The sequence below is a fragment of the Kwoniella pini genome, chromosome 2 (assembly GCF_000512605.2).
Source record: "Kwoniella pini CBS 10737 chromosome 2, complete sequence".
NCBI lineage: Eukaryota > Fungi > Basidiomycota > Tremellomycetes > Tremellales > Cryptococcaceae > Kwoniella > Kwoniella pini.
Genome location: NC_091717.1, coordinates 1,839,399 through 1,865,791, shown reverse-complemented (window position 1 = coordinate 1,865,791; position 26,393 = coordinate 1,839,399). Strand labels below are relative to the sequence as shown.

Sequence of the window (26,393 nt, the reverse complement as noted above, 5' to 3'; positions counted from 1 at the left end):
ATCCTTGCGTTAAGGGTGTTGGCTGTGATGGAAGGACAACGAGGGTGAGTTTATGGGAAGATGGGGCAGATGTGGGGTAGATGATCAGTCCTTTTCGAATGACGTGGGAATCCTTGCTTCTTTATATCGTGTATCAAAGGAGGGAGGACCCTGGTGGGAGTAGTAGTAAAGGTGTTCCACTTATTATTTCGTTTTGATGAACAGCGATCAAAGATGAAGCAATACTATATATAATCGATTCTAGTATTTCAATAAATCATTGCACGCGCATACCATGCTATAAAGACGTAACTATAAAGACACAGCACACGAATCCGCCCAATTTGGTTCCTGACTGAATAAGGTGACGTCTTAGCAGTAACTCAAAATAGCTTCTAATGATTCATTAGCGAATCGACTAATCAGGTACATCCCGCTAATTACCATTGTATCGTAATAACAAGTAGTTCGGTAATGGTTACTTGTTGATTAACCGGTTATGAAAAGAGGATAACACCAATTGATTGAACGAAAGATAGACAGATAGGATATTGGGACTATTTTCTAGGCAGCCTTACGATCTGAACATTCTACGGTCAGGTCAAAGAACTTCGAGATTGTAGCTCTTCTGTAGCTCTTCTCAATCAGAGCTTGGCTTATCGATTGGTCTGTACGAATACGACAGGATAAATCTCCCACGAGATGGCTCCCGCACCTCATCCACCTCTGACTCCTTTCGGATCTGCCTTAGCTGGTGCATTAGGTTCAGTCTTTGCTAATGCGTAAGTGCATTCTACTTATTTCATCTTCGATTTGCGCCAGCATACTCATTCGCTGTCAATTTGAATACCTGTAGCGCGGTGTACCCTTTAGACACTGTTAAAACTCGATTACAAGCTGAGGACGACGAGGATGAGGACGACGAGGAGGATGATGAGGAACGAGATAATGAGGTCGATTTGCCTACAACGAACACCGCGAAAAGAAGTTCTACTTCTGATTTGAAGAAAATCTCTCATCTATCTGAATTTCAAAGATATATATACTCTAGAGTCAAGAGATGGGGCATGTTTATGATGTTATTGAAGATATTGAAGAAAGAAGGAATAAGTGGTGCATTTCATGGATTTGGAGCTAGTATGATTGGTACTTTCTCTCAACGTGAGTAATCTCATCAAAGTATCAAATTCATTAAAATAAGGTTCTTTAAAGTTGACATATACTTCTCAAAAATAAAAATCGATAAAAAAGAATTCGCATATTTCTTCTTTCATACTTTATTACGTACTTCATATTTACGTCGATTATCTTTAAAAACTACAACTTCAACTTCAAAAACCATTATAAATTCACCATCAATTTCAACATCAGCTGAATTATTTATAGGTGCATTAGCAGGAGCTTTTGCACAAATTTTTACTATTCCAGTTCAAGTAATTGCAACTCGTCAACAATTATGGCAACCATCAATATCATCATCAAAAGATAAAAAAGCAGTAATAGCACCAAGTTTATTTGAAACTGCTAATGAAATTATAAATGAAAATGGTATAACAGGTTTATGGACAGGTTTAAAACCTGGCTTAGTACTTACTATAAATCCTGCAATAACTTATGGAGTTTTTGAAAGACTAAAATCTTATAGATTATCAAAAAGATTAAATGGTAATCATAACATTGGTAAGGGAGGTAAATTAGGTGTGGGAGAATCTTTCATTTTAGGTATGATTAGTAAAACGTTAGCTACAGTAGTTACTTATCCTTATATCTTTGTAAGTTAATATTGTGTACTTGAAACTTATAAACCGATTTAGTTTTTATTATATTGAAATTCGATTAAGCTAATTGTGAAAAACATTTAATAGGCAAAAGTAAGACTTCAAGCTAAAGTAAATCCTGAAGATGATCAAAACGAAATTGAAGATCAAACTTTATCTATTGAATCAGAAATTCTTGATGAGAAAAACAAAATAGATGAAGAAGATATACATTTAAATAAAAATGAAAATTTAACTCCTTCTTACGCTTCAATAGCTTCAATTTCACCACCTAAATTCGGTTCTTCTATAATTAATTTACCTAAAAATCAATTTGAAAATTTACCTTTAAATAAAAAACAAAATCATAAATTACATCATCATCATAAACATCATAAACATGCTTTATCTTTACTTAAATCAGTTTATATTGAAAATGGTTTTAAAGGTTGGTATAAAGGTTTAACTGCTCAAATAATTAAAGCTGTTTTATGTCAAGGTAAGAGAAATTTTATTGAAAAATATTTCAAAACAAAAACAAAAACAAAAACAAATATTAATAATAACTTGATCTTTTTAATTTTAGGTATTTTATTCGTTTCTAAAGATCAATTTGAATCTTATGTTTGGATTTTAATGATTTTTTTAAATAATCTTAAAAAGAGAATATCATCTTTTTAGCTAGATTTCAATCAGCTTCAAAGGAAATTGAATTTAAAGAATTTGGATGAACGAATATCTTAAACTCGGTTTCAGTTAGACAATTGAGAATATGCGGAAACAAATAAGAATACCATGTGTTTTTACAATCTTGAAAATTGATTAAGTATGTATATCAAATTGGATTGATTGTAATTAATTTGATCTGGTCATTTCATACGATGCATGATTTTACTCGTCTCTCAAATCATATCAATCATGGTGTCATATTACAGTTCACAAAACAAGGGTATATATATACATGTATAAATCATTATGAAGAAGCAATAACTTTTTTTTATAAAAAAAATTAAATGAGAACAAAAAGCTGTATATTGAGGGTATTGATAAATTGATTAAATTAATCTCGACCTTTAGAAGTAGGACTAGATATAACTTCAGCTAATCTTTCTAATTGTCCATCTCCATTAGCATCTTTACCATCTACAACATCTCTAATTAAGTGCATAGTATTTTCAAGTGATCTTCTTCTATTTGAGGGTGATGTTTTGGTAGTACCAAGTGAAGTTTGTCTTGAATGTCCTCTTCTCCATGTCATACCTCCTCCTCCTCCTCCAGGTGAAGATGGTGTACCAGGTGTACTTGGAGATTGAGGTGACATAGGTGAAGGTGTACTACCTATAGCTGAACCGAATTGAGCGAGTGGAGATTCTAATTTCGGAGAAGCTGATTCATCAGGTGTATGAGGTGTTGTGCCTGAAGGTGAAGCTGGATTTTCTTCATCCGGATCAATTATATCGGGTGGTAATCTCTCATTCTCAATATCACTCTTTCGACTGCGCCCCGAAATGTATGTCAGGTAAGCGTCATCAGCTTCGCAGTATTGAAACCAACTTACGCATCTTCGAATCCTTGAATAGCCTCCTTAATACCCTCAGCTCCGGATGCGAGCATACCTGCGGGCAGCGTGTTAGACCCAGAGATAGATTTGAGCTCCGACACTCTTTCAGATTCCTCCCTACGTGCAATCACGGCTGTCAGCTGGGTGTTGTAAGCAGATGCCCCATAATTCAAGCTTACCGTAACAAGGCGAATACTCGAGACATTCTTCCAACAGCCAATATCTTGTTCTTGATGATCTGTCTCCTTTCCGCTGTGACGTCAGCTGAAACTGGTTGTCGTCAGCATCTTCACCACTAAAGGAGGAAGTTGCAACTCACCTTCAGCCGGTGTCTCTGGAGTAATGGCCATGGGAGTTTCCTCCTCTTCTTCCTCCAACTCCTCCTTGGTACAACAATTCAGGATAGCGATAAGCATATCAGTGACTGGTATATGAGTCAGCTATTTCCATAAAGCGATCCTTTACAATGATGAGCTCACTCTTCTCTCCCACGAATGGCAAACTCCAGGTGAATACATCCATGAAGTTCGGTAACCAATATGGATGAGGTGTACAGTTGAATTGACGGATGCTGCAATTGGACTGTCAGCTGTGACCAAGCAAAGTAGAATCATGTCGAGCTCACTTCATCACATTCGACTCATATTTTAAAACAGCGGCTTTGTTCGAGTATACATCTAAGTAATTAGGGGCTGAGAAAATGGTCATGACTGAAGGGAAACCGGTCGTTTTCGTCTTTCGATACATTCGATAACTACACTTATCGTTAGTCTGCTATTCGAGACGAGATATCAGGGTCGACTAACCCAGCGTCCTGAGCTTCATGCGCTCTAATGATTGACAACAAGTTATTTCTCTCTAAGAACTGACACGCAGCGTTATACCTATATGCGAAATATTAGCTGCACAATTAAGCAATTTGTATGGCCAACTCACGTGAAGAAATAACTACAACCCCTGACATGATTATGTATGAATGTATCATTTGTCTTTTCCGATCCGAAGTCCTCCAAAGGGTCCGCCCAGAGTATATCACACATCAATCCGGATGTCGGAGGCTCTCTGAATCGGTTAATCTTTTCACAATTACGAAGATCAGCTTGATCCCCTAATCTGACGACAATAGATTTTTGCTAACTTACAGCTCGCAAATCATCAAGAGTATGTAATTCAGGCGATAGTCCACCGTGAATACACAAGAACTGCTTGTTCATTACAGCTGCCAATGGGAGATTACAGAAACTTTCCATACATGCATTGTAAACTGTTTCCGAGTATTTGTGTTTGCCTTCGAAGACCAAATGTTAGCTGGACCTATTTTGACGATATGCGAGAAGTAGCTTACATTCCAGTTTGAAAGTAAAGTAATCTGTCAAATGTCGACATTCGTGATTACCCCTCAACAAGAAAAGGGTGTCGGGATACCACATTTTCAAAGACCACAAGTAAAGCACACACTATGCACACAAGTCAGGCGTGTCTGCGGTAGAGTTCGGATCATTAACTTACCTCGATTGAAAAGTATCCTCGATCGACATAATCTCCCAAGAACAGATAACGTGTTTCAGCGGGATTTCCTCCTACTTCGAATAACTTCATCAAGTCGTACTGTAGCATAACGAATTAGGAGCTGTATCACGGATAACGACGACGTTTAGATGAACTCACATATTGACCATGAATATCACCGCAGACTAATGTCTCAATAATTCAGCGTTTTGTCAGATGGGAAAGATAGACAAAGCTGACATACCAGTAATTGGTGCGTCAATTTCCAGTAAATTAGGCTCATTTCTCAATATTTCTCCTCCCCTGTCCAAAGTTAATGTCATCAGCTAACTGGCGAAAGTGATGACCACAAATGAAGCTGACGTACTTTTCAAGAATGTATAGAGCTTGTTCTTCAGTCAATCTCCCTTCTCTATAGAAATGGTTCTTCAAGAATGCGATATCAGGTTTGCTCTTATCTGTTTTCGAGAAAAATTGTTCTTCCGTAGGTAGATACATCGCTGGTGCTTGTACCTAAGAACGAATCCGATTAACATTTCAATTTCTCAACAAGTGACGAGATATTCCAGAGAGATACCGTGAAATGAGATGACGAAGGAATTAACTTGGTACTACAAAAGCTGGCAAGGGCGAACAGGGGCGGGGAAAGGAGCAAACAACTCCAATATCATCTATGTATATGATTTCCGCTGTATACGCCTAATACCTCGCTGACCGCCAGACCGAACTCAATGACAAACTAGTCGCACATTTGTTCACATCCCGCCACTCGTCAAAGCACGATCATCGATCAACTCACATCTTTGACCACTCTTTCAGTTGTACTGACAACATCCCCATTCTCTAATTGATGTTGAGTGAAATCTATTTCTGGTATAACAATATTCGAACGATTGGTTATCGCAGCGATAGCATTGGCAGTTTGAGTCGCTGGAGAGGTCATGGCGTGAATGAAGATGTGGAGCTCTTTGTTTTCGGTCAAACGACCAAAATCAATAGTTTAATTTATTTGATAATTCGTTAAGGATGAACTTCAGACCGTAATGAATCTATCTGACCTGCAGTATTTCAATCTGAAGTAATGTCAAGAGTACTAAATAAAGTGTATATATTGAATGAATGGTAACATAGATATGATTAAACCACTGCAATTGCTCCTCAGCTATGACACGCTTTCAATTATAATTAAGATTCAGTGGGGCCCTTTCTACTCTTAGCCAATAAAACGCGCCTCAAATGATCATCATCACATAACACCGTAAATCCCCGAGGGTGTAGCATAAGCGGGTCAACCATATGAGGTTCCAAGCTAATCTTATCAATGTCATTCTGCGTTATAATCTACTATTACCTTCATATCGTTCATACTATTGACTAAACTGATAACATATAGCGTCCACTTCTCGAACAAGATGCCAACAGTAGAAGATTATTTCGATGACGATACAGATTTACCTCTACCTGGTTCCTCCGGTACTGCTTCTGGATCAAAACCTCGTGCATTACAAGGTAGTGGATTACAGGGAGCTTTATTAGAAGAAATTGGTGACGAAGATGATGATATGGATTATGATCAATTAGCAGAACAATCAAGAGGTGTTTTTGGTGAAAATGTAATTGCTCCTCCTCCTTCCTCCACCACAAGTGGAAATGGAAAAGGAAAATTAGTTGAAAGAAATACAGATAATGAATTAAGACCACAAGGTAGTGGAACTTCTGGAGGACCTCAAATGAATCCTAATTCACCAATGGGAGGATTTATGGGTGATATGATGCGCCTTCAAGCTGCTGAAGATGAAAGATTGGAAAGATTAAAGAAACAATTTGGTACAGCTAATGTTGCTAAAGATCCCAGTGTATACAAGAAGTGAGTATTCACGTCTTTAGCCGGTTGAGATGGTGTTTAAAACCAGCAAACTGGAGCTGATTCCGAGATGTCATTAGATGGAATACTGTTTATCCATTATACTTTGATGCTAAAGTATCTGCCAACGAAGGAAGGAGAGTACCTCGACAAACTTCTATTTGGTGGCCTCAAGCTACCCACATCGCACAAGCTTGTAGAGTACTTGGTTTACCTAGTGTGCTCGAGGTAAATAGTCGCCATGAGCTGCGTATGACGTTGTTATTGTCAGCTAATAACATGATTATTCAATCAGCCCGATAGATGTCACCCAGCAGATTGGGAGAATCCTGGTCGAGTCAAAGTACAAATTGAACGAGATGGAAAATTCATAAATCCTATTGTCAAGAATAGTAAGTCTAACATCTCGATAGCAGCACCATGAAAGACTAATGATTGCGCTCTAAAAGGAACACAATTATATAAACATATTTCGGATCAGATCCGCCAACGAAATCCAGATTTGACATATACCAAACCCACTTCTTCCAAGAAATCATCGAATAAACCGTCAACAACAACCAAGTCGAAGAAAGATGAAAAATCGAAGGGAAAAGGAAAGAAACAAGTTGAGGTAAAGAAGAAGACTATTGTCAAACCTACATCGACCAAACCACCTATTGCACCTCAACCTATACCTGGGCTGGACGACAGATTACCACTTCATTCTCCAGTTGTACCTGCTGGTGTCGCCATAGCAGCTATAAAGAGGGAAAAGGAACAAGAAAAGGAAGCTAAGAAATCTGGATTAAGTCTTGGTAGTCCCGCTGAGGAAGAAGGGGGAAAGAAGGATAAATTGCCTAAGATGAAGAAAATAGTGGTTAGGGGTAAGAGGTAGTTGAACTATTATTTAGGTCAAATGAGATTGTCGTGAATGAGATTTCATCTCTGTGTCTTGTCAATGCTCCATGCATGTATATACATATTTATGCATATATACACAAATATTACAGATCTTATAGCTATGGCTATTACTGAATCAAAGTGAAAATCGATGCAAGCGTGGGAAACTTGCTCGAGCAATACTCTCTTTAATGACGCTTCTATTATCCGAAAGTTGTTCAAGCGTACTAAGATAATGTTACATAGTATATTTGTTAGTTTACATTCCCCATCTCTGCAAAACAATATATATACATAGAAGGAAGTATAAGGAATCAAGATCATCGTATGAAAGAAGATTAAATTGCGATAATCATGACAACTTTACCTACTCCAGCATTTTTGCCAAAGTTAAATCCTAATCCTAATGCCAGTCCAAATCCAAAATATTTAATTAATAAAACTCCAAATATACATAATATAAAAATTAATAATTGGGAAATTGAAACTATAAAAAAACCAATTTTAAATGGTAAAGAAATTGAATCGTGAGTTCATTTTTTCTTTGTTTTTATCATTGAAAATATCAACAAAATCAATATATTACATACATCTGATATGTTTTTTTTTTGGCTTATTTGAAAATAGAGTAGAACGTTTATTAAATTTACCATTACCTGAAATGACATTTGGTAATAATTCAATTAAATTAACTTATACTCCTTCTTCCTCTTCTTCGCATTTATCATCAACGACAACTGACAAAGTAGAAATCAAATTTGACAGTTTAGAAGCTTTGGCTGATGTTGCAACTGGAGAAGGATGGGAAGAACGAATAGGAGGTGGTGTTAAAGTTAGTATGGCTGATAAATGGTCTACAAAGTATATATCTAATTCGAATTCACTCTTCTTTAATGTTTATGAGTTAATCAGATAATGATTTATTTAAAGGACATCACCTAATACGTTTTCTGGTGATTCACCTATACCTTCTAAACCTGTTAAACCTCATGATTGGACTTTTTCAACTTGTTATTCAGGTTCAGTTGCTGGTCCTTCGGTATGTACACCGCTCCTTCCCAATCCCACCTTGAGTTCATATTGAATAATATTTCGTAATAACGTCAACATAATCTTCGAGGCTAACATAGTTGTATATTCGTATAGTCATTCAAATCATCTCCTACACATTCTATACCTATTGCATTACTAGCTCGACAAGATCCTATATTAGATAGAATATTATTTTACGATGATGTTCCATTATATGAAGATGAATTACACGATAATGGAGAATCAATATTGAATGTTCGAATAGTAAATTACATTTTATCGGAATAATACTTTCGTCAGTCATTCGCAATTCAAAAGCTGATTTTATTGTCCGATGGGTCTAGCGAGTCATGCCTCATTCTTTCTTCATTCTTTCTCGTTTATTCTTAAGAGTAGATGATGTTTTATTTCGTATACGTGACGTTAGGATATATCATGAATTTGGAAGTTCAGAAATAATTAAAGAAATATCAGGTATGGAAGTTAGTTATGATCAAGTAAAGAAGGTAAATTTGCGTCTCATATTACATCACTTATCCTGTATTAACAATTTTGATTGTTCATAGCATCTTGATAGACAATCAGATTTATCACAATTGACAGATCCTAATTGGGTAAATCAAAAGATGACTTCAATTTCATTAACATCGACATCTCTAGAATCAAATTCTAAACCATGGCCTGGATTAGGTAAACAAATAGAAGTTTTGAAATTACCTAAAAATGACTTTGAAACTATTAAAGATGAATTGAGCAAAGTCACTTTGTAATAAAGAATTTCAAATGTTATTAGCATAATGACATTATAATTTAAAATGCATAAAATTGTATATATATATATATCTCTAAATTGATTTAACTTCTCCATACATATTATCTAAATTCATCTTTAATGATTTAATTTCATTAAAAGAAGTTTTACAACAACCACCAACTATTATACTTTTCCAAATATATTCACCATTATCTTGTTTAGAATTTTCAATTTTTTTTATAATTTTTAAAATTCCTTTTGACCATTCATTAGAATTAGAATTAAATTCATTTTTAGGTATTGACCAACTTCTAGTAATTACATCATAAATTTGTCCACCATCAGGATATAATATAAATGAAATTGAATTTTGTTTAATTTCATTTTTTTCTTTTAAAATATTTGTAAATTGTTTAGATAATTCAAATAAATAAGAAGGATTTGTACAATTTATACCAATTCCATTTGGTATTGGATATTCATCATTTTCAGTTTCAATTTCATTGTTATAATTATAATCAATTAAATTATTTATTAATTCTTTTATTGTTATATGATTTCCATTTAAATCAATTTGAGGAAAATTTGAATTAGGAAAAGGTGAAGTTATCCAAAATTTCTTTAAAAACCAATTTTGTTCTTCTTTTTCTTCTTTATATTTATTTTTTAAAATTTTATTTAATTTACCAATTGCTAATCTAATTGATTTAATTTCATAAATTAAAGGAATAGTTTCAAATCCAATCCATTTAATTTTTTTCCAAATTTCTTTATTTAATGCAATTTTTAATAATTTTTCAAAATGAAATTTTGATAATAATTCAATAGATTGTTTTTCTAATAATTTATCTTCTTTATTAAAAGAATTTTGTTGGTTTGAAATTGGTCCAAAAGGAAAAGGATAAATTCCTGAATATTCTGCTCCAGGTTTTAAAGTTGATCCAAAAGGTCCACAAGAAAAAACAACACCTTGATTTATTGAATTTATATTATTTTTTTTAAATGCACAATCAACTAAATCGATAGATTTATAAAATAATTCATCCGAAGTAGTTGGATCATCAGAAGATGATTCGTTTGAATTTAAATAATTTGTTAAATTTTCAGAAGTTAATTGATATCTATATTCAAGAATGCTTTTAATCAACTTTCGTTTTTCATCCATATGTATATTTTTGAAAAAAAACCTTTTAAATCAAATCAAATTCATACTCACGTACAAGTTTCAACTAAATCTGCACCTGCTTGAACATATTTTTCATGTATATTAGCCATAATTTTTGGATTAGTATATAATAATTCAGATCCCCATAATTCTGAATTTACAGAATGACCTAATGCTTCAAGTGTCGTTCCCTACAATCAGCAAATTCAAAATTAGAAACATTCTCTAACTTCGGAGGATTGAAGAATTATTCATATATGTAATGATGAAACGTATAGAGAATATGAAGTAAAGATTGAATTCAAAGAATCAAACTTACCATCCCTCCGTCTAGAATTTGTATCCTTTCTCTACCCATTGTGGGCACGCTGAATTCACTTCTGTTCGCTTAAAGTTGATCTATCAGCTATTGTATGTAGTTATATTATTTTATCGGATTGCCATTCCAATACAAACAATTATGAGAAACAACCTCATTGAGAATATGATAAAGTGGTTAACCTCCACTTAACGAGTATGCCATGTATATGATGTTTGTTTTCGATTTCTCATTTCAAGTAATTGACATCTCATCCTATTGTTCTCTTCATCAAGCAAATCGGAAGCATATACAAGAAAAGAACATTCGAAGCTTTCGTTATATTTCGGCACGACAATTTAAATCAATTCATAATCTTCAATATAATATAAACCCCCTTAGAGAATTAAAACTTTTTGTATCAAAAATCGAATAATGGCATCATCACCTTCAGGTGAAACTTCTTTATCAATCACAGATGGATTAGAAATTGAATCATTAGATTCTCAAAGTTTATTTATAGCTTTAACAAATGTTGAAAAGGTAAATACTTCTTTAGTATATTTCTCTTTAAAAGTTAATTCATTAAATTGAAATAATTGATAAAAACAAAAAATAGGCTATACCTGAATTATTACTTTGTATAAAACCAATTTTATCTCATTTAATCTCTTCATCATCATCATTAGATAATCAATTAAATCAATCAAATGAAGATGAAATAAGTGGAATTCAAGCTAGAGAAGGTGTTGAAAAATATATGAATTTATTAGATGTGAGTTTACATATATTTATATAAAAAGGATAATTCTTATTGATTGTTTTATTGTATTTTTTTTTTGTATTTTAGAAAATTCAATTTATATTAAGACAAACAGTTTATTATTTAAAAGTTAAAAAAATTCAAAAATCAATTTTAAATCCTACTTTAATTAATAATTTACCTAATCCCTTTTCAAATTCAATATCTTCTTCTTCTTTAAATAATGATTCAAATCAACAAGTTGAATTAGGTTTATATTCTAATAGAATTGAAGAAAAAATTTTAAATGATATGATTAATTCTATTAAAAATTTAAAAGATGAACAACAAAAAGGAAAATGAAATGTTTAATTAATAATTAAATAACATGATTATTGAATAAGAAGAATTCATAAAAGATTTGTTTGTTTGAAAAATTGTATTTAAACTATGTTGTATAACCAATTTATAAAAATGGTATAAATCATTAAGAACAAAATAAAACGTATTCATTTTAACTTATCACTTCTTGCAATGGATTTGATTTAAATCACAATCCGAAAGTGTCATTGCATCACTCAAGAATATAACATAAAAACAATACATCACATCTCGGCTTTTATAAATTTAATATATATTTATATAAACTCGCTCGAGGAATAGTAAAGGTGACAAAGTTATATACAGCGAAAAACGAAATCACATCTTCGATTGTATAGATAATTGACAAAAGACATGAGAAGATAAAGGTTTCCTTGGAAATTGATAAGCGACAATTGAGAAAGTTTGAAATTATAGGCAATCATAGTGACTTGAATGGTTGACTATAGATTTGACCTAATCACATCAAACTATTTAAGATCTTTCTCCTCGAAGTCTTCGAGCGAGTTGAAGATCCTTAGGTTGGATTGTAACTCGCTTAGCGTGGATAGCGGCCAAGTTAGCTAGAAAGTAAGAGAAAAAAAGTCAGTGACGCTGGACAGGAGCTATATGTTACATGCTGGTGAACTCACTGTCCTCGAAGAGAGAGACGAGGTAAGCTTCAGAAGCTTCTTGAAGAGCACCGATGGCAGACGATTGGAATCGGACTGTATTACGACAAGAATCGTTAGCGGACTTCACTCCGATGCAACTGATGAGCTAGCTGGCTTACGATCAGTCTTGAAATCTTGAGCAATCTCCCTAACAAGTCTTTGGAAGGGAAGTTTTCTGATCAAGAGTTCGGTAGATCTGAAAGACAGGATGTCAGCAATTACATTGGAGTGACAATTAATGGAAAAGGAATATATAAGAGGGCGATGGTGGAAGAAGGTGAGTGGAGGAGAGCTCACTTTTGGTATCTTCTGATTTCTCTCAAAGCGACTGTACCAGGTCTGTATCTGTGGGGCTTCTTGACACCTCCAGAAACTTGAGATGGGGCTTGCTTTCTAGCGGCCTTGGTGGCGACTAAACGAGAGCAAATAATAGCTTAGTCAGCGCATGTAATGATATTAAGGTAAAAGGGAGATTACTCACGTTGTTTTCTTGGGGCTTTACCACCGGTGGACTTTCTAGCTGTTTGCTATTGGTGGGGATAATGTCAGCTCAAATATGCAAGGGGATGCAGTATGGACAGGAAGGTAAAGAAAACAGGCAGCGTCAAGGACACAGAAGATGATGTGACAATGCATGCGAGATTAAGTGACGGTGATGACGAAGGAAGATGACAATGATGACAAGGAAGGAAGATGAGTGTTGTTGACAGATCATCGGGTGGCGACGACTGCTCAAGACGCGCATCCTCCTACCATCCCTCGCTTCACCAATGCATTGGTATTGCCATGCATGAAGAATGGAAGGATGATGATCGGAGGGGAGATAACGGTGAGCGGGTATATTCCGCCAACAACCAAGTGACGATTGAATGTATGGTGGAGTAGGTTTTGCTATGCATGGATTGTTTTTGCCTCTTTCTGCCTTCTTTCCTCTCAAAAGACAAATGATAAGATTTACTCACTTTAGTTCGAGCTATATGCATGAATACACAGTATCATCAGCACCTGCACTTCTTTACCTATGCATGCATGATATAATAAAGGTGAATTGACTTACCCATTGTTGATGTATGCTAAAATTGAAATACGGTTGATTAGTTTGATGAAGATGTATGTATGTATGTAGAGAAGAAGAGAAATGAAAAATGAGGGGATGTTTTTTATGTATCTCTTTGATTGAAAAGGGGGTATGATTATATGTGAAAAATGCTTGATCTTATTTTCTGTGAATTGCGTCTAGGGGGGGGTGAGTCAACAAAGGTTTACTTTACTATCTGGGTACTGGTTGACGCAACCCCTCCCCTTCTATCTAACTATACCCCCGTAAGTCCCCGCACTACGGTGTGTTTGAGATCGGTGTTACGGAATTATATTATGATTGGAATAGCCATATGCAGCAAGATGAGCTTGATCTTTATTTTCTTGCCTATAATCAAGTTGTGACTTGTCGTGATTGTGTTTTGGGATTTTGCCGCGCCAAGCTGGATTTCGGCAAGTAGCGAATTGCGAGTTTGAGAAAGATTGTATACCCGGTTGGAAAATAGAGTGAGAAGGATTGGATGAATATACTTCAAACTCTGATTACATCTCAGATAGTGCATCTTACGACCATAAAAAAAATACACAGGAGAAGCTGAACATCTCAGCAACATTCTTGGTCAATTTCCATGTACGATCCAGACTTCCTGCATGAGCTTCAAACAAAACGCCGAATACTATCCTTCGAGGAAGACTTCCGAGGACATGCCACAGACACCACGTGGTTGATGATCGACAATTCCAAATATAATAAGAGGAACTGCCACGTTCAACGGTCAAGTCCATCTGCCAAAAGTGATAATGATGGTGACGTAGGATATTAACCCTATTCCATAAACACAGCCCACCTTCAACGGACCATATTCGAACATTAATCTCTTGTTCATTTTGAGAACTCGACGATATCCTTGATTCATCATCGCATATACACTACCTCACTCAATCGTTGCGATCGTTCATTCATCATGCAAGCAATCAAACTAGGAAAGAAGTATCCAGATTTGAAACAAGATGAGATATTCGATCTTATCAACAAATTCAAGTGAGTTCCGGCTTCAGCTGTATAAGTTACGGTGCAATTGGGCGAAAAGCTGATGCGATTATGGTTTCCACCGCAGGCAAATAGATGTGGATGATAAGGGTAGTGTAGATAAAGCTACGGTTATCTCAGCATTGCAGTCTAATGGAGAAGCGGATTACGATTCTGTAGGTATACATTCCTATCATCCTCCCCGATGCTATGAAACTTGTGCGGCCTCATTGACTAACTGCCCGAATCCATCAGGCGAGAGAAACACTCAAACATGTCAGTATCGATTCGTCTGGCAGGGTAGAACTGGAAGATTGGGTACAATTGCACTCACTTTTGAGAGCCCCAAAAAACGCTCCTGCGTGAGTCTATTCTGTCTTATCTCTGTGTATGGGATTTGGTATATTGACCTTTTTGTGATCAGCCTCGAGACTAGCAAAGGAAGGATATCAGTAAAGGGTACAGCAGGAACAAATGCTCAACATACGATCAATGAAGATGAAAGGCGGTCTTTCACTGATCACATCAACGGGGTGAGTTAGCTTTAGGCTGCTGGTCGACGGAAGAAGCTAATGATATCTGATGTTCAGGTACTCGCTGGAGATAAAGATATTGGACACCTATTACCTATACCAACAGAGACAATGCAATTGTTCGATGAAGTAAAGGGTAAGCTAGTATTGGTCCTTGAATGCCACTGGCCAATTAGCTGACGAATCGTATGTAGATGGTTTGATACTTTGTAAACTTATCAACGACTCCGTGCCCGAGACCATTGATGAACGAGTGCTCAACAAACCATCAGGTGGAAAAGGTAAACCAAAGCCATTAAATGCGTTCCAAATAACTGAAAACAACAATATCGTTATCACTTCGGCGAAAGGTATCGGATGTTCAGTCGTTAATATAGGGGCTGCAGATATATCGGAAGGTAGAGAACATTTAATTTTAGGATTGATTTGGCAAGTGATCAGAAGAGGTCTTTTGAGTAAGATCGACATCAGGATTCACCCAGAGTTGTATAGATTGTTGGATGATGGGGAAACACTGGAAGAATTTTTGAGATTACCACCTGATCAAATTCTGTTGAGATGGTTCAACTATCATTTAAAGGCTGCTGGATGGCACCGAAAGTGAGTCAGCTTCCGCCAGAACCTCTCTTAGATCTAATGTCAAGCTGACGTTGTTTGTTCCGGCTTGATCGCAGGGTGGAGAATTTCTCAAGAGATGTATCTGACGGAGAAAATTACACAGTCCTGCTCAACCAATTGAAACCAGATGAATGTTCCAGATCGCCACTACAAACCCGAGACTTGCACCAACGAGCCGAAGAAGTGCTCCAAAACGCAGACAAGATTGACTGTAGACGATTCTTGACAGCCAATTCGCTGGTTGCCGGTAACCCTAAATTGAACTTGGCCTTCGTCGCTAATCTGTTCAATACCTGGCCTGGACTTGCTCCTCTAGAAGAGACTGAAGCTCCCCCACCTATAGAGGACTTTGATGCGGAGGGTGAAAGGGAAGCTAGAGTGTTCACCCTTTGGTTGAACTCGTTGGATGTTGATCCTGGGGTGTATAACTTGTTCGAGGATCTCAAGGTGAGTGAAGGCTTCGTTGTTGAGATCTTACACTTGCAAGTGCCGATATTCACGTTGTCTTCATAGGATGGTTATGTACTCTTACAAGGTTTCGATAAGGTTATTCCCGGGTCAGTTATCTGGAGAAGAGTATCAAAGCCAAAAGAAGGTCAAGAGTTATCCAGATTCAAAGCTGTTGAAAATACGAACTATGGTGTGGATCTGGCAAAATCAAATGGAATGCACATAGTTGGTATCCAAGGATCAGATATTGTGGACGGTACAAAGACTTTAGTGCTGGGATTGGTATGGCAATTGATGAGGTTATCAATCAATCAAACTTTAGCTTCCATCTCTAAGAATGGAAAGGGAGTAACCGATCAAGATATTGTCAAATGGTCAAATGAAAAGGTCAAATCGTCAGGAAAGAGCTCGACAATGAGATCTTTCAAAGATCCTTCACTTTCCAATGCTATCTTCTTCCTTGATCTGCTAAATGCCGTCAGACCTGGTATAGTGGATTATAGTTTGGTCACTGATGGTAGGGATGAAGAGGAAAAGAGGATGAACGGTGGGTTCAGCTTTCCAAACTGGCTTTAACTTAAGAGACGGTTGAAGCTGATGCTACCTTGGACTGCAGCCAAACTTGCTATCTCTATTGCCAGAAAATTGGGTGCTTTGATCTTCCTTGTTCCAGAAGGTGAGTGACCTACCCATGGAAAGGCTTCTCAGCGTCTCGGAAGGACGTTCTGCCCATGCTGTGTCATCAAGAGCTGATCAGACTTTCTTTCGACTCAGATATTGTGGATGTACGACCTAGACTTGTGAGTGTACAATGGCTTGGGCACGACAAGCTATTGCTGACATCACTGCATTTGATACAGATCCTTACGTTCGTAGGAGCTTTATGGTCCGCTTCGTTGAACCAATAGTATTATAAATACAAAGCAGATCAAAACTAGACAGTATCAAGCAGAATTTGGGATCTAGAATCTCGCTCAAAAAAGCATGATGGAAAGAAGCAAATAGGTGAAAACAGATGTAGATTGAATTTTTTAAGTTGTTATTCGGATCCCAATGAGAATTATGTATATCTCTTCCCTTGAGATGTACTTTTGGATATGCGTATATCTGAATTCAACGTGGAAATTCAGAAGTTGATCCCTTGGCATATTTGATCATGTTCTCGTTAAGTCGCTAGACACGAAAGTGAGAATCCCGCTTGCGGAACAGAGTACTGACCGCGTGACCGTTTGAAATACGATTATTCCTTTCTTCCTCGGCAAAGGATACAGTTGATGTTATATTTCAAGATCCATTGACGGATGACGCTATTAGAATGAAAAGCATGCTTTGTTGGATCTGATGATCTGACTCTAAACGAATTGCAAGCGAGTTGACCGTCCTTTATCCAGATTCAGAGTAGAGTTTGAATAGGAAAAGAGTTGTTTGAGCTCGCTTCAGATAGTGATACCTGGTACTGAGATTTTGTGTTGAGATGGATGATATGAGATGAGATTGAGATGTACTATACTAGGTGATATGATATTATAGCAATGATTCGTAGGGATTGACTGAGATCAAGTCCCAACTCTTCAGACTACCCGCTGAGACTCGCCGATAGTCCGATAATCTCGTAGATTCAGTATTCGCGTTTCTGCGTCATCATCAACGAGTCTTCTCTCAAAAGAGATACAGCTGAAGAGCATTTGGTATCAGAGTATCTCAACACTCTGTACAACGTTAAGAGGTGAGTTGAATGCATGTAAGCCCATTTGTATAAAGGATAAGGTGAGAGGTGGTGGGGATGACCGAAGTGATGACGGTCTAAGTCAGGTTGAGCGTGACAGTTGACCTGTAACTCTATTTTCCCTCGATAGATTACTTTGTTCAATTCTTGTTTCATCCTCTCCATCACATCAAAATACTAGTTGCATTTCAACTTACCTTTGTGTTCACTATCATAGCGGAAGACATTTCGACCTGGCTAGATTTGTTACATGCATATCACATACCTTGAATCCATGGCTCCATAACATCAGATCACCTCGACTTCCTCGCGACAATAATTTAGGTCTCGTCATTACTTCCTCTCTCCATGTCTGCATCGGTAAAATAGAAGGGGGACAAGGCTGGCTAAGATGGCGAATCATCCACAGCTTCATATCACTACTCAGGCCGGACCTTCCACCCCCACGCCTGCACCGCCAACACGTCGACCTTTAGGAGCTAGAAAGAGAGGTGTAGTACCCGGATTATACGTCGCTAATCCTGATAACTCGGATGAAGATGAAACGTCACCACCTAAATCTAGTAATCCCTCACAACGGTCTCCTTCAATTTCGACTACCTATTCAAGCATTTCCAACTCAGGTATATCACCAATTAGTATAACCTCGAATTCAAGTAGGAACCTTACAGCAGGTCCAAGTGCTTCAACATCTTCAACTTCAGTATCAATACCTACTCAATCTCAACAACCTAGCTCACCTAGCCTTTCAATCAAAACTCAAAGCCATCCTTATGGTCATAGCCAAAGTCATTTACCTCTGCCCACTATACCAGCACCTCAATCTTCCCCTCTACCCACAATCCCGAGCTTTCCTCACCAGAATCCAAGCCCGAAGTCACAACCACCTAGACCTAATCCTTCACCAAAGAGTTCTAGCTCAAGCGCAGTCCCTCTACCTAGACCCACTCCTTCTCCTGCACCTGGCTCTTTGTCGAGAGCTGAGAACTCACCAGTTCCTCCTCAACCACCACCTCAACCTGAACGACACCTGCGTAGGGCATTTACCACACCCGTAACGGCGCAAGCAGAGCAATCCACGAGGCCAGGTCATGAACCAAGAACAGCATCAGGGTCGAAGATACCTCAACATGGTCAACACCACTCTCCCTCACGTGCGCTGCCTCCTCTGCCATCCCCACCTATATCTACGCATTCTCCGCAAAACCGTTCTCCTTCTTCTGTATCCTTTCATCGCGCCCTTCCGTCCAATGTGCATCAGCATTTCCCTCAAAATCGAGTCTCTAGTCCTGAGGATACTTTGAGTCCTGCGACACCGAGTGAGGCAGGTGGAAGTATCATGAGTGTAGGCATGACGAATCGGGATAGATCAGGTTCAACCCATAACCATCAGGTTAGATTACAGGTTACAACGGATAATGAGGCTTTCCATCTAGTGGACATAACGGGAATTCATACTGCTGAAGGTATAAGGGAGAAAGTCTTCTCGAAGGTGAGTAGAGTGGCAATACTCTGTCCGCGCCAAACGAAGTAACGCTGATTTGGGTGGAAGCTACGTATACGGGATGAAGAACACCCGACACTCTCTATGTATCGCACAGAAATTGGAGAACCAGCAGACGACATTCCTATACTCCCGGCGGCCCTCCTTCACCTATGCACATCTCAAGGGGACTCAAGAGCAACACTGAAGTTTCTTGTCAAGCAGACAAACGTTCCAACATCATCCGCAGCATCTGTCATTCCGCCAGTAGCCGCTCAACCAGACTACACATCATATCGCTCGGCAGCAGACAATCGACGAGCTGGCATGTCTCCTATTACGACTGATCTTTCGCATCCTTTGCTCAATCGACCTTCATCTCGACATTCGAAAGAAGGTAGTCTCAGTAGCGCTAGTGGAGAGTTGGTTGATAGAAGCGCGCTCAGTACGAGCGATTGGAGTGATATCGGCCCTGAAGCAGAGGAATGGGGCGGGAAGAAGACTAGGAGGACTACAGGTACTGGCAGTTCAAGATCACCTATAACGGAACATACAACTTCTTCACCTGCTATTCCCACTCCTTCCTCAAGATTCGGTGGACCACGTCTTCCGCCACGCGATGCTTCCTCCCTCTCGTCACCTTCGAGTCGACATCTCGACCTCAACCATCCTGTATCTCCTTCACTGGTCGAGCCATTCCCGAAACCCGAAATAAGACATCATGCGCCAACGCCAATGTCAGGATCTCGCGCATCAAGCTCGCAAGGTCATCCAGACCCATTCTTGGAATTTGGTCAAGCTGGACCGGGACCGAGCAGTAGTAGTAGTAATAGTCGCTGGGAAAACGCAGGTCTCGGTCTCAGAATCGATGATGACGTTGATCCCGAAACTCGCGCATTGTTGAAAATGTATGAAGCTGAAGAGATTGAGGCTCGGAGGATTGAAGCTCAAAGAGAAGCGCAGATGGCGCAGACTGCAGATGACGAGGAAATGGCTAGAAAACAACAGGCGGAAGAAAAGGACATCTGGGAGATGATAGTCAGGATGGAAGAAGAAGATAGACAAAAGCAGGAAAACCAAATCGCTGAGGATGAGGCTAGAGCTGTGAGTAGCTCTCGACTGGGGAGGGGACTCACTGCTCCTTCTGTATCGCCTGCTCGTGCTGATTTACTTAATCCTGTAGCGTCAAGTGGATGCCGAACAGAGAGCGGAAGAGGAACAGCGCCTTCAGAATGCTGCTATACGAGTGGCAACGCATGCTGAGGCTCAGGAAGAGAGGGATAGTCGTTTTCACACCTTTGATCAAGATCGTAGGGCCCGTCAGGAATATTTCAGACAACAAGCTCAAATGGGTAGACCGTTGGACGAAAGTGCAACTTATCACGTTCCCATACCTGAAGAACGACCTGGTTCGAAATTGGACAATCGACCGGTCTTCCGTCAAACCTCTCAACCTGTCCCAAATCGACAGGGTAGCAATACGATGTACCAATCGCCGCCTACTCAATATTCGCCAGAGATCCCTTATCCTCAAAGCGGTCCTCCCCGTAGACCAAGCGGTTTTGCTGCAAACCCATATCAAGAAGCTTCTCATGCTCAAGAAAGATTACACGATCCGAGATTGCAACAGGTCACTGGGCGATCTACACCAGCTACTCATCAAGGTCAACCTGGTTCTCTGGCTGCTAGGGTGGAACGACAGCGCCTACCCTTACCGTATGGCAGAGATTCTAGCAATGATCATCTTATGACTCCGCCGACCGTACAGAATGTCCGGTCGATGGACAATCTACGCCCACTCAGTCAACAAGGTGGCGCTTTCCGTCCTCCATACGCTAATTTGCCACCCCGGATAGCAATGACACCTCAACCTGGGTATCCTGAACGTCGGAATGTCCAGCCTGCTGCCGCCGGGTATAGAAGTCCTTCCATCGATCGAATACAAGATGGCAGATACCCTGAGCCAGCTCGTGCAGGTAACTCGAGGATACAATCATTGGATATCGCTGTCAATGAGACAGGTACTATACCCTTCCCATTACCTCATCCTAACAGCGCTAATTCCAGCAACTGGCAAAATCGACCTGGCTATAATACCGTGCCCCGAAGTGCAAGAGGACCCAGCTGGGATGATTCAGAACCAACTCTTGGTGCGACTAGGCCTAACACCGTACATTACGATAGATCACCACCTCCTCCAACCTCTCCCCAGACGGCTACTGGCAACCCCAGACCGTCGACATACTACGACGAATTCAGCCCACCCAATGTGGGTCGAGACACTGGAACCTATCACGGATTTAGTAATGTACCCTCACCTAATATTTGGGCTAGGCCAAGAAGCGGTTCTGCTTCCTTGTCCCATCGACCGATCTCTCCTGTTTCGGATGCGCCACGTCGAGTCAGTGTAGGAACAGCCTACAGCGACGATCGCGAATCTCAACTGCCATATAATCAACCTAGTCATTCCCCCGAACAATCTACTTGGTTATCAGGAAATCGGTATAGACGAAATGATGCCGACACTTTATCTGTGGCCGGAACAGTCAGCTCAGACATTACAGTGCGGGCTCCAAAGAGCGAAGATACAGACTCAAACGATACTGCGCGAGCTGGAGTATGGGAGAGCCATATAAGAGATATGGTTCAGGCTGCCTCGCAACGTTCTGGCGATACTGATGCTACTGTTCGACCACCTTCAGAGGAAGACGAAGCGACCCTATGGTTCACGGCCCCTAACCCCATCAACACGTCACCAAGGACGCTCAGCCGATTAAGTGCTGTCAGGCCTTCACCGTCAAAGCCAAATCTCATGGTCAATACTGCTGCCCTTTCCGGTCCAGATGCCCTGGGTCTGGGTCTACATTCAGCAACTACACCTTCGGACAGCGCTACAGAATCCGAGGGCACAGGGGAAGGCTCAGCCTCTGAATCGCTGACAGGCGTTAGAAGAGGAAAATCTTTCGCGAGACCCAACGATCCTAATCAATGGAATTTTAGACCTGAACCTGAGCAATTATACGAGAATCTTGATAGAGTCTTCCCGAAGATTGATCTGGATCAACCTATAGTCCAAGCATCTGGATCAACCCCTACTACGCCAGCTGCCGAGTCTCCTTCTAAACTGGACGCCGTTCAACCAATATCCCTTCCTTCGACATCTTCAAAGTTGTCCAACTCTATCACACCTACTCCAGCTGCTGCCGAGCCTAACAGACCTTCAGGTATCGGAAATATAGTGCGAAGTAAATTTAACAAGCTCGAAAATCGACGTTCTATCCGAGTCGTCGCAGATCATAAACGACGTACCCTTCAAAGGCAATCTCGCGATCTAGCAAGTTTATTCAGTGGGAAGAAATCACTTCCTGATATAATTGGTGGTGACAACGAAGACGGAGAGAAAGTCTTAGCTGCTGCAGCAGCAGCCGCTGCGAATAAAGTAGAAAGGAGGTCCTCAAAGATGTGGGATCATAAACTCGTAGAAGTTACTCCTTCGAAAATTGCGGCTGGTCAAATGGCTACTCCCATTCCCGAATCTCCAGCTGAAGCTGAAAATGACTCCAATAAACCTTCGACTGTTAATTGGGTAAAAGGTGAATTGATAGGGAAAGGATCGTACGGTAGAGTTTATATAGCTTTGAATGTCACAACGGGAGATATGATGGCTGTTAAGCAAGTTGAATTGCCAGTCAGTGAAACCGACCGTACTGATTCAAGACAGTTAAGCATGGTCAAAGCCTTGAGAGATGAGATTGGATTACTTAGAGACCTAGAACATCGGAATATTGTGGCTTATTTAGGTTATGAGACCAGTGAAGAATTTTTATCGATGTGAGTTGGGCGTTCTCTGTTTTCGTATTTCGTTGATCTATCATCGGAATAAGGGATAATAGTTGGCTGACATTCAAGAATAATACGTAGTTTCCTGGAGTATGTACCTGGTGGAACTATCGCTTCAATTTATCGAACTCCCAATCAAGCTAGATTTGAACCTCAACTGGTCAGGTTCTTCACGGAGCAGATACTCGAAGGTCTAGCATATCTTCATTCCAAGAATATTTGGCATCGGGTAAGTCCAACTTTCGTTCCGAGCTATATCTGATAAAGTATTAATGAAGTCTTCGATATTCCTAGGATCTCAAAGGTGATAACATCCTGGTTGACGCTCAAGGTATATGCAAGATTAGTGATTTTGGTATTTCCAAGCAGACTTGTAAGTCCCCGTCGTCTGTAGCATTCACTACCGTTCTCCGGCATCATCTACCTTAACCGTAGTACTGACGATCGACAATCCTTTCTTGCAGCCGACGCATACGACTCATACGGGGCAGCGACCAACATGAAAGGTTCCGTATTTTGGATGGCACCAGAAGTTATCCATTCCTATGCCGGAAGAACTTATTCTGGTAAAGTCGATATATGGAGTTTGGGATGTGTCGTATTGGAGATGTGGACTGGTAAAAGACCTTGGGGTGATATGGAACAAGTCGCGGCTATGTATGAGGTGAGTAGTAGTCTCTGACTATGGAATTGATCATTATGCTAATATGTCATCTTAGTTATTCAACAAAAGAGCTAGACCACCATTACCATCTGATATTCACTTATCAGAGATTCAATTAGATTTTATGAATACAAAATGTTTAGCAACTCATCCTGAAGATAGACCAATGGCAAAAGATTTATTACAACATCCTTTTATACTTGATAAAGATCGTAATTGGACTTTTAAAGATAGTAAAATTGGGAAAGCAGTTGCGAAAAGAGGAGCAAAGAGAGTACAAGCGTGATCTTCTATATTTCATCAAAATGGGTTAGTTCAGAAATTTTATTAAAATAGGAATAGAAGGATACAAAAAATCAAGGGACAATTAAACTTCATTTGTCATTGTCAATTAATTGTAATAACGTTCATAATCGTTTTGTTGTTTTTTAATCATCATCATCATTTTTTCTTCCTTTTTGATTTCAACTTTCTTTTTGGTCTTCTTCTTTGATAGCTAGATTCAAGAAGAAAACAGAATGTGTAATATTTTAATGTAATTTACGAAGTTGAGAAAATTTGCCTTGTTCATAGTATAATATAATACGAATTTTTATGTTGTTTCTTTTTTTCTTTTAATGCTGAATTTATCTGATCATATTATGCATGAATGTCATGTTCGCTACATAATGCAACATGATATCTCAATCATTTGTTGATTGCTTTTCTGGCGAAGACTGTCATCACGGTCGCCCCTCAGTCCATTTACAATCATAAGATATTGGTTGTTTCGCTCAATGATAATTCATGTTTGCGAGCAATATCAATTGATGACGATGTGATGACACAGTCTTCAATTATGCAGGGTTATCGAAATATGACGAGCCGTTATGCTTGCTTTGTTCCATTCCATTCGAATGTAACACCCCATAAGCAAAGCATGCATTTTAATCATAGATGAAGCAGACGACGCATTCCAATTAACCTGGATTTTCACCCTTTTACTTTCCAATTCAGGGATACATCGCCGAAGATCCGAGGCGATGATGGAAGTAACCCTCAAGCCACACTTTATAACTTTGAGGGAATGAAATATGAAAGAACACTCGCATGCATATTTAGTTCAATTGTAGACGAAGATTTCCTTTTAAGATCATTTGATAGCACAGCTTTCGCGTTTCGTCCTAACGCTAAGCTAAAATTGCATTCATCCAACTTCATTACGAAGTAAGAATTCAAGCGTATCCTTACACTTCAAGTCCCACATTCACACCTACGCCTTGCCGCAAATTATGTATATGAGATTTCATCACTTATCTGACTTTTGGGGGTCAAGTTTCAATTCGGGTCGATCAAATTGTTAAATAATAAATATTAACGGGAAGGAAGTAAGTTTTATGGCATATGATAGAATATCAATTTATCAGGGGTTTGGTGGGTTTGGTAGTGAGCATGTTTAACGGAGTTTCAATATCTCGGAGGGTTTCATTTCCAAAGGCTTTTTACCCTATTTAGGAATGTTTCATACTAATTTAAAACGGTATAATCTTAACACCGCCCCAGTTCAAAAGTCAAGCAGAAAATAGATATGCGGGCGGCGTATTCTTTCTTAAAAATTTACGGTACCTTGTTTTCAAAGATGGTTCCTAAGTTCCTTAGTTCCGGGTAGACTTGTCCAATTTTTTAGGGGTCTTATCTATAACGGCATTTTACGTTGAAATGGGATATTCAGTTCGGAAGCTATCAGATTTTCTACAGAAAATTTAATTTTTAGGGGGTCTAAAATTCCATTTATATGGGTAGAAAATCATTTTGTGGGGCACAAGTATAAAAAATATGAGCACCATTTTAAGAGTTTTAGTGAGAAGAGAGAAGAGTGTTACTCATCGGGCTCTTCATTTAAACCGCTCAATTATAAATGCGATGAGGTGGTCATCCCTATATGCTCCACATCTTTATTACGAATGAATGGACAAAGGCCAGAATATATTGTAAATGCATTAGATAATATTGTCGTGTGAGAAGGCATAAGTCAAAATAACAATATTTTGATGTTTCGATTCACGTCTAACTAGTATGATCTTGGCTTAAATGCTTTACCATTCATTCATTCACTCCTTAATCCCAATCTAGACTGCAAAAAGGGATAACGTAGACCTCAATCCGATTTAGATAATCACCGGAAGCCGAAACTGAAATACCTACTTTTCTTATACCAATAAAACTTGTTCCTCGGCTTGATCGCGTTATCGGTATTATTAGATTAAATAGACCAGACCAGATCTTTACATACATACGACTTCCATCAGAATATATTTGCATACTCCTATTCATTCACCATTAAACCATATTATCTGGAATGTTTTTTTAATAGCAACGTCTAGAACATCAAGATATACATAAAGAAAAGGAACGACACTCATTTCATTCTTCTCCTTACGCTCTTTTATCTGAC

General features: G+C 38.8%; 9 protein-coding genes across 9 annotated transcripts; 6 read left to right on the top strand and 3 right to left on the bottom strand.

The window, feature by feature from the left end:
* Positions 1–681: 681 nt before the first annotated feature.
* Positions 682–2,417, top strand: I206_102032 (uncharacterized protein; the record flags this gene model as incomplete). The annotated part of the gene is made up of 5 exons (XM_070202494.1): positions 682–761; positions 836–1,140; positions 1,231–1,751; positions 1,845–2,235; positions 2,323–2,417. 5 exons carry the CDS (start codon positions 682–684, stop codon positions 2,415–2,417), a joined length of 1,392 nt encoding a protein of 463 aa, XP_070058595.1.
* Positions 2,418–2,796: 379 nt separating this feature from the next.
* On the bottom strand, positions 2,797–5,749 carry I206_102031 (serine/threonine-protein phosphatase 2B catalytic subunit A1; the record flags this gene model as incomplete). Its single annotated transcript, XM_019158574.1, has 15 exons — positions 2,797–3,232; positions 3,295–3,414; positions 3,477–3,561; positions 3,617–3,721; positions 3,777–3,868; positions 3,923–4,051; positions 4,104–4,181; positions 4,234–4,373; positions 4,440–4,585; positions 4,643–4,754; positions 4,807–4,905; positions 4,966–4,991; positions 5,051–5,109; positions 5,174–5,319; positions 5,606–5,749. The coding sequence occupies 15 exons, from the start codon at positions 5,747–5,749 to the stop codon at positions 2,797–2,799; spliced, it is 1,917 nt and encodes a 638-aa protein (XP_019008320.1).
* Positions 5,750–6,218: 469 nt separating this feature from the next.
* On the top strand, positions 6,219–7,547 carry I206_102030 (uncharacterized protein; the record flags this gene model as incomplete). The annotated part of the gene is made up of 4 exons (XM_019158575.1): positions 6,219–6,673; positions 6,751–6,898; positions 6,966–7,062; positions 7,120–7,547. The coding sequence occupies 4 exons, from the start codon at positions 6,219–6,221 to the stop codon at positions 7,545–7,547; spliced, it is 1,128 nt and encodes a 375-aa protein (XP_019008321.1).
* Positions 7,548–7,906: 359 nt separating this feature from the next.
* On the top strand, positions 7,907–9,354 carry I206_102029 (uncharacterized protein; the record flags this gene model as incomplete). Its single annotated transcript, XM_019158576.1, has 6 exons — positions 7,907–8,079; positions 8,180–8,413; positions 8,483–8,591; positions 8,699–8,848; positions 8,929–9,090; positions 9,151–9,354. The coding sequence occupies 6 exons, from the start codon at positions 7,907–7,909 to the stop codon at positions 9,352–9,354; spliced, it is 1,032 nt and encodes a 343-aa protein (XP_019008322.1).
* Positions 9,355–9,429: 75 nt separating this feature from the next.
* On the bottom strand, positions 9,430–10,861 carry I206_102028 (uncharacterized protein; the record flags this gene model as incomplete). Its single annotated transcript, XM_019158577.1, has 3 exons — positions 9,430–10,459; positions 10,555–10,694; positions 10,823–10,861. The coding sequence occupies 3 exons, from the start codon at positions 10,859–10,861 to the stop codon at positions 9,430–9,432; spliced, it is 1,209 nt and encodes a 402-aa protein (XP_019008323.1).
* A 375-nt stretch (positions 10,862–11,236) lies between these two features.
* Positions 11,237–11,906, top strand: I206_102027 (uncharacterized protein; the record flags this gene model as incomplete). Its single annotated transcript, XM_019158578.1, has 3 exons — positions 11,237–11,344; positions 11,421–11,576; positions 11,652–11,906. 3 exons carry the CDS (start codon positions 11,237–11,239, stop codon positions 11,904–11,906), a joined length of 519 nt encoding a protein of 172 aa, XP_019008324.1.
* Positions 11,907–12,398: 492 nt separating this feature from the next.
* On the bottom strand, positions 12,399–13,638 carry I206_102026 (histone H3; the record flags this gene model as incomplete). The annotated part of the gene is made up of 7 exons (XM_070202493.1): positions 12,399–12,487; positions 12,557–12,631; positions 12,697–12,773; positions 12,875–12,989; positions 13,059–13,104; positions 13,540–13,550; positions 13,635–13,638. 7 exons carry the CDS (start codon positions 13,636–13,638, stop codon positions 12,399–12,401), a joined length of 417 nt encoding a protein of 138 aa, XP_070058594.1.
* A 942-nt stretch (positions 13,639–14,580) lies between these two features.
* I206_102025 (uncharacterized protein) lies at positions 14,581–17,154 on the top strand (the record flags this gene model as incomplete). The annotated part of the gene is made up of 11 exons (XM_019158580.1): positions 14,581–14,657; positions 14,734–14,821; positions 14,901–15,007; positions 15,070–15,178; positions 15,236–15,314; positions 15,373–15,778; positions 15,853–16,243; positions 16,310–16,793; positions 16,863–16,922; positions 17,021–17,046; positions 17,107–17,154. The coding sequence occupies 11 exons, from the start codon at positions 14,581–14,583 to the stop codon at positions 17,152–17,154; spliced, it is 1,875 nt and encodes a 624-aa protein (XP_019008326.1).
* Positions 17,155–18,363: 1,209 nt separating this feature from the next.
* On the top strand, positions 18,364–24,245 carry I206_102024 (uncharacterized protein; the record flags this gene model as incomplete). The annotated part of the gene is made up of 7 exons (XM_019158581.1): positions 18,364–19,464; positions 19,525–20,559; positions 20,639–23,286; positions 23,377–23,524; positions 23,590–23,668; positions 23,760–23,959; positions 24,015–24,245. 7 exons carry the CDS (start codon positions 18,364–18,366, stop codon positions 24,243–24,245), a joined length of 5,442 nt encoding a protein of 1,813 aa, XP_019008327.1.
* Between the last annotated feature and the right edge of the window lie 2,148 nt (positions 24,246–26,393).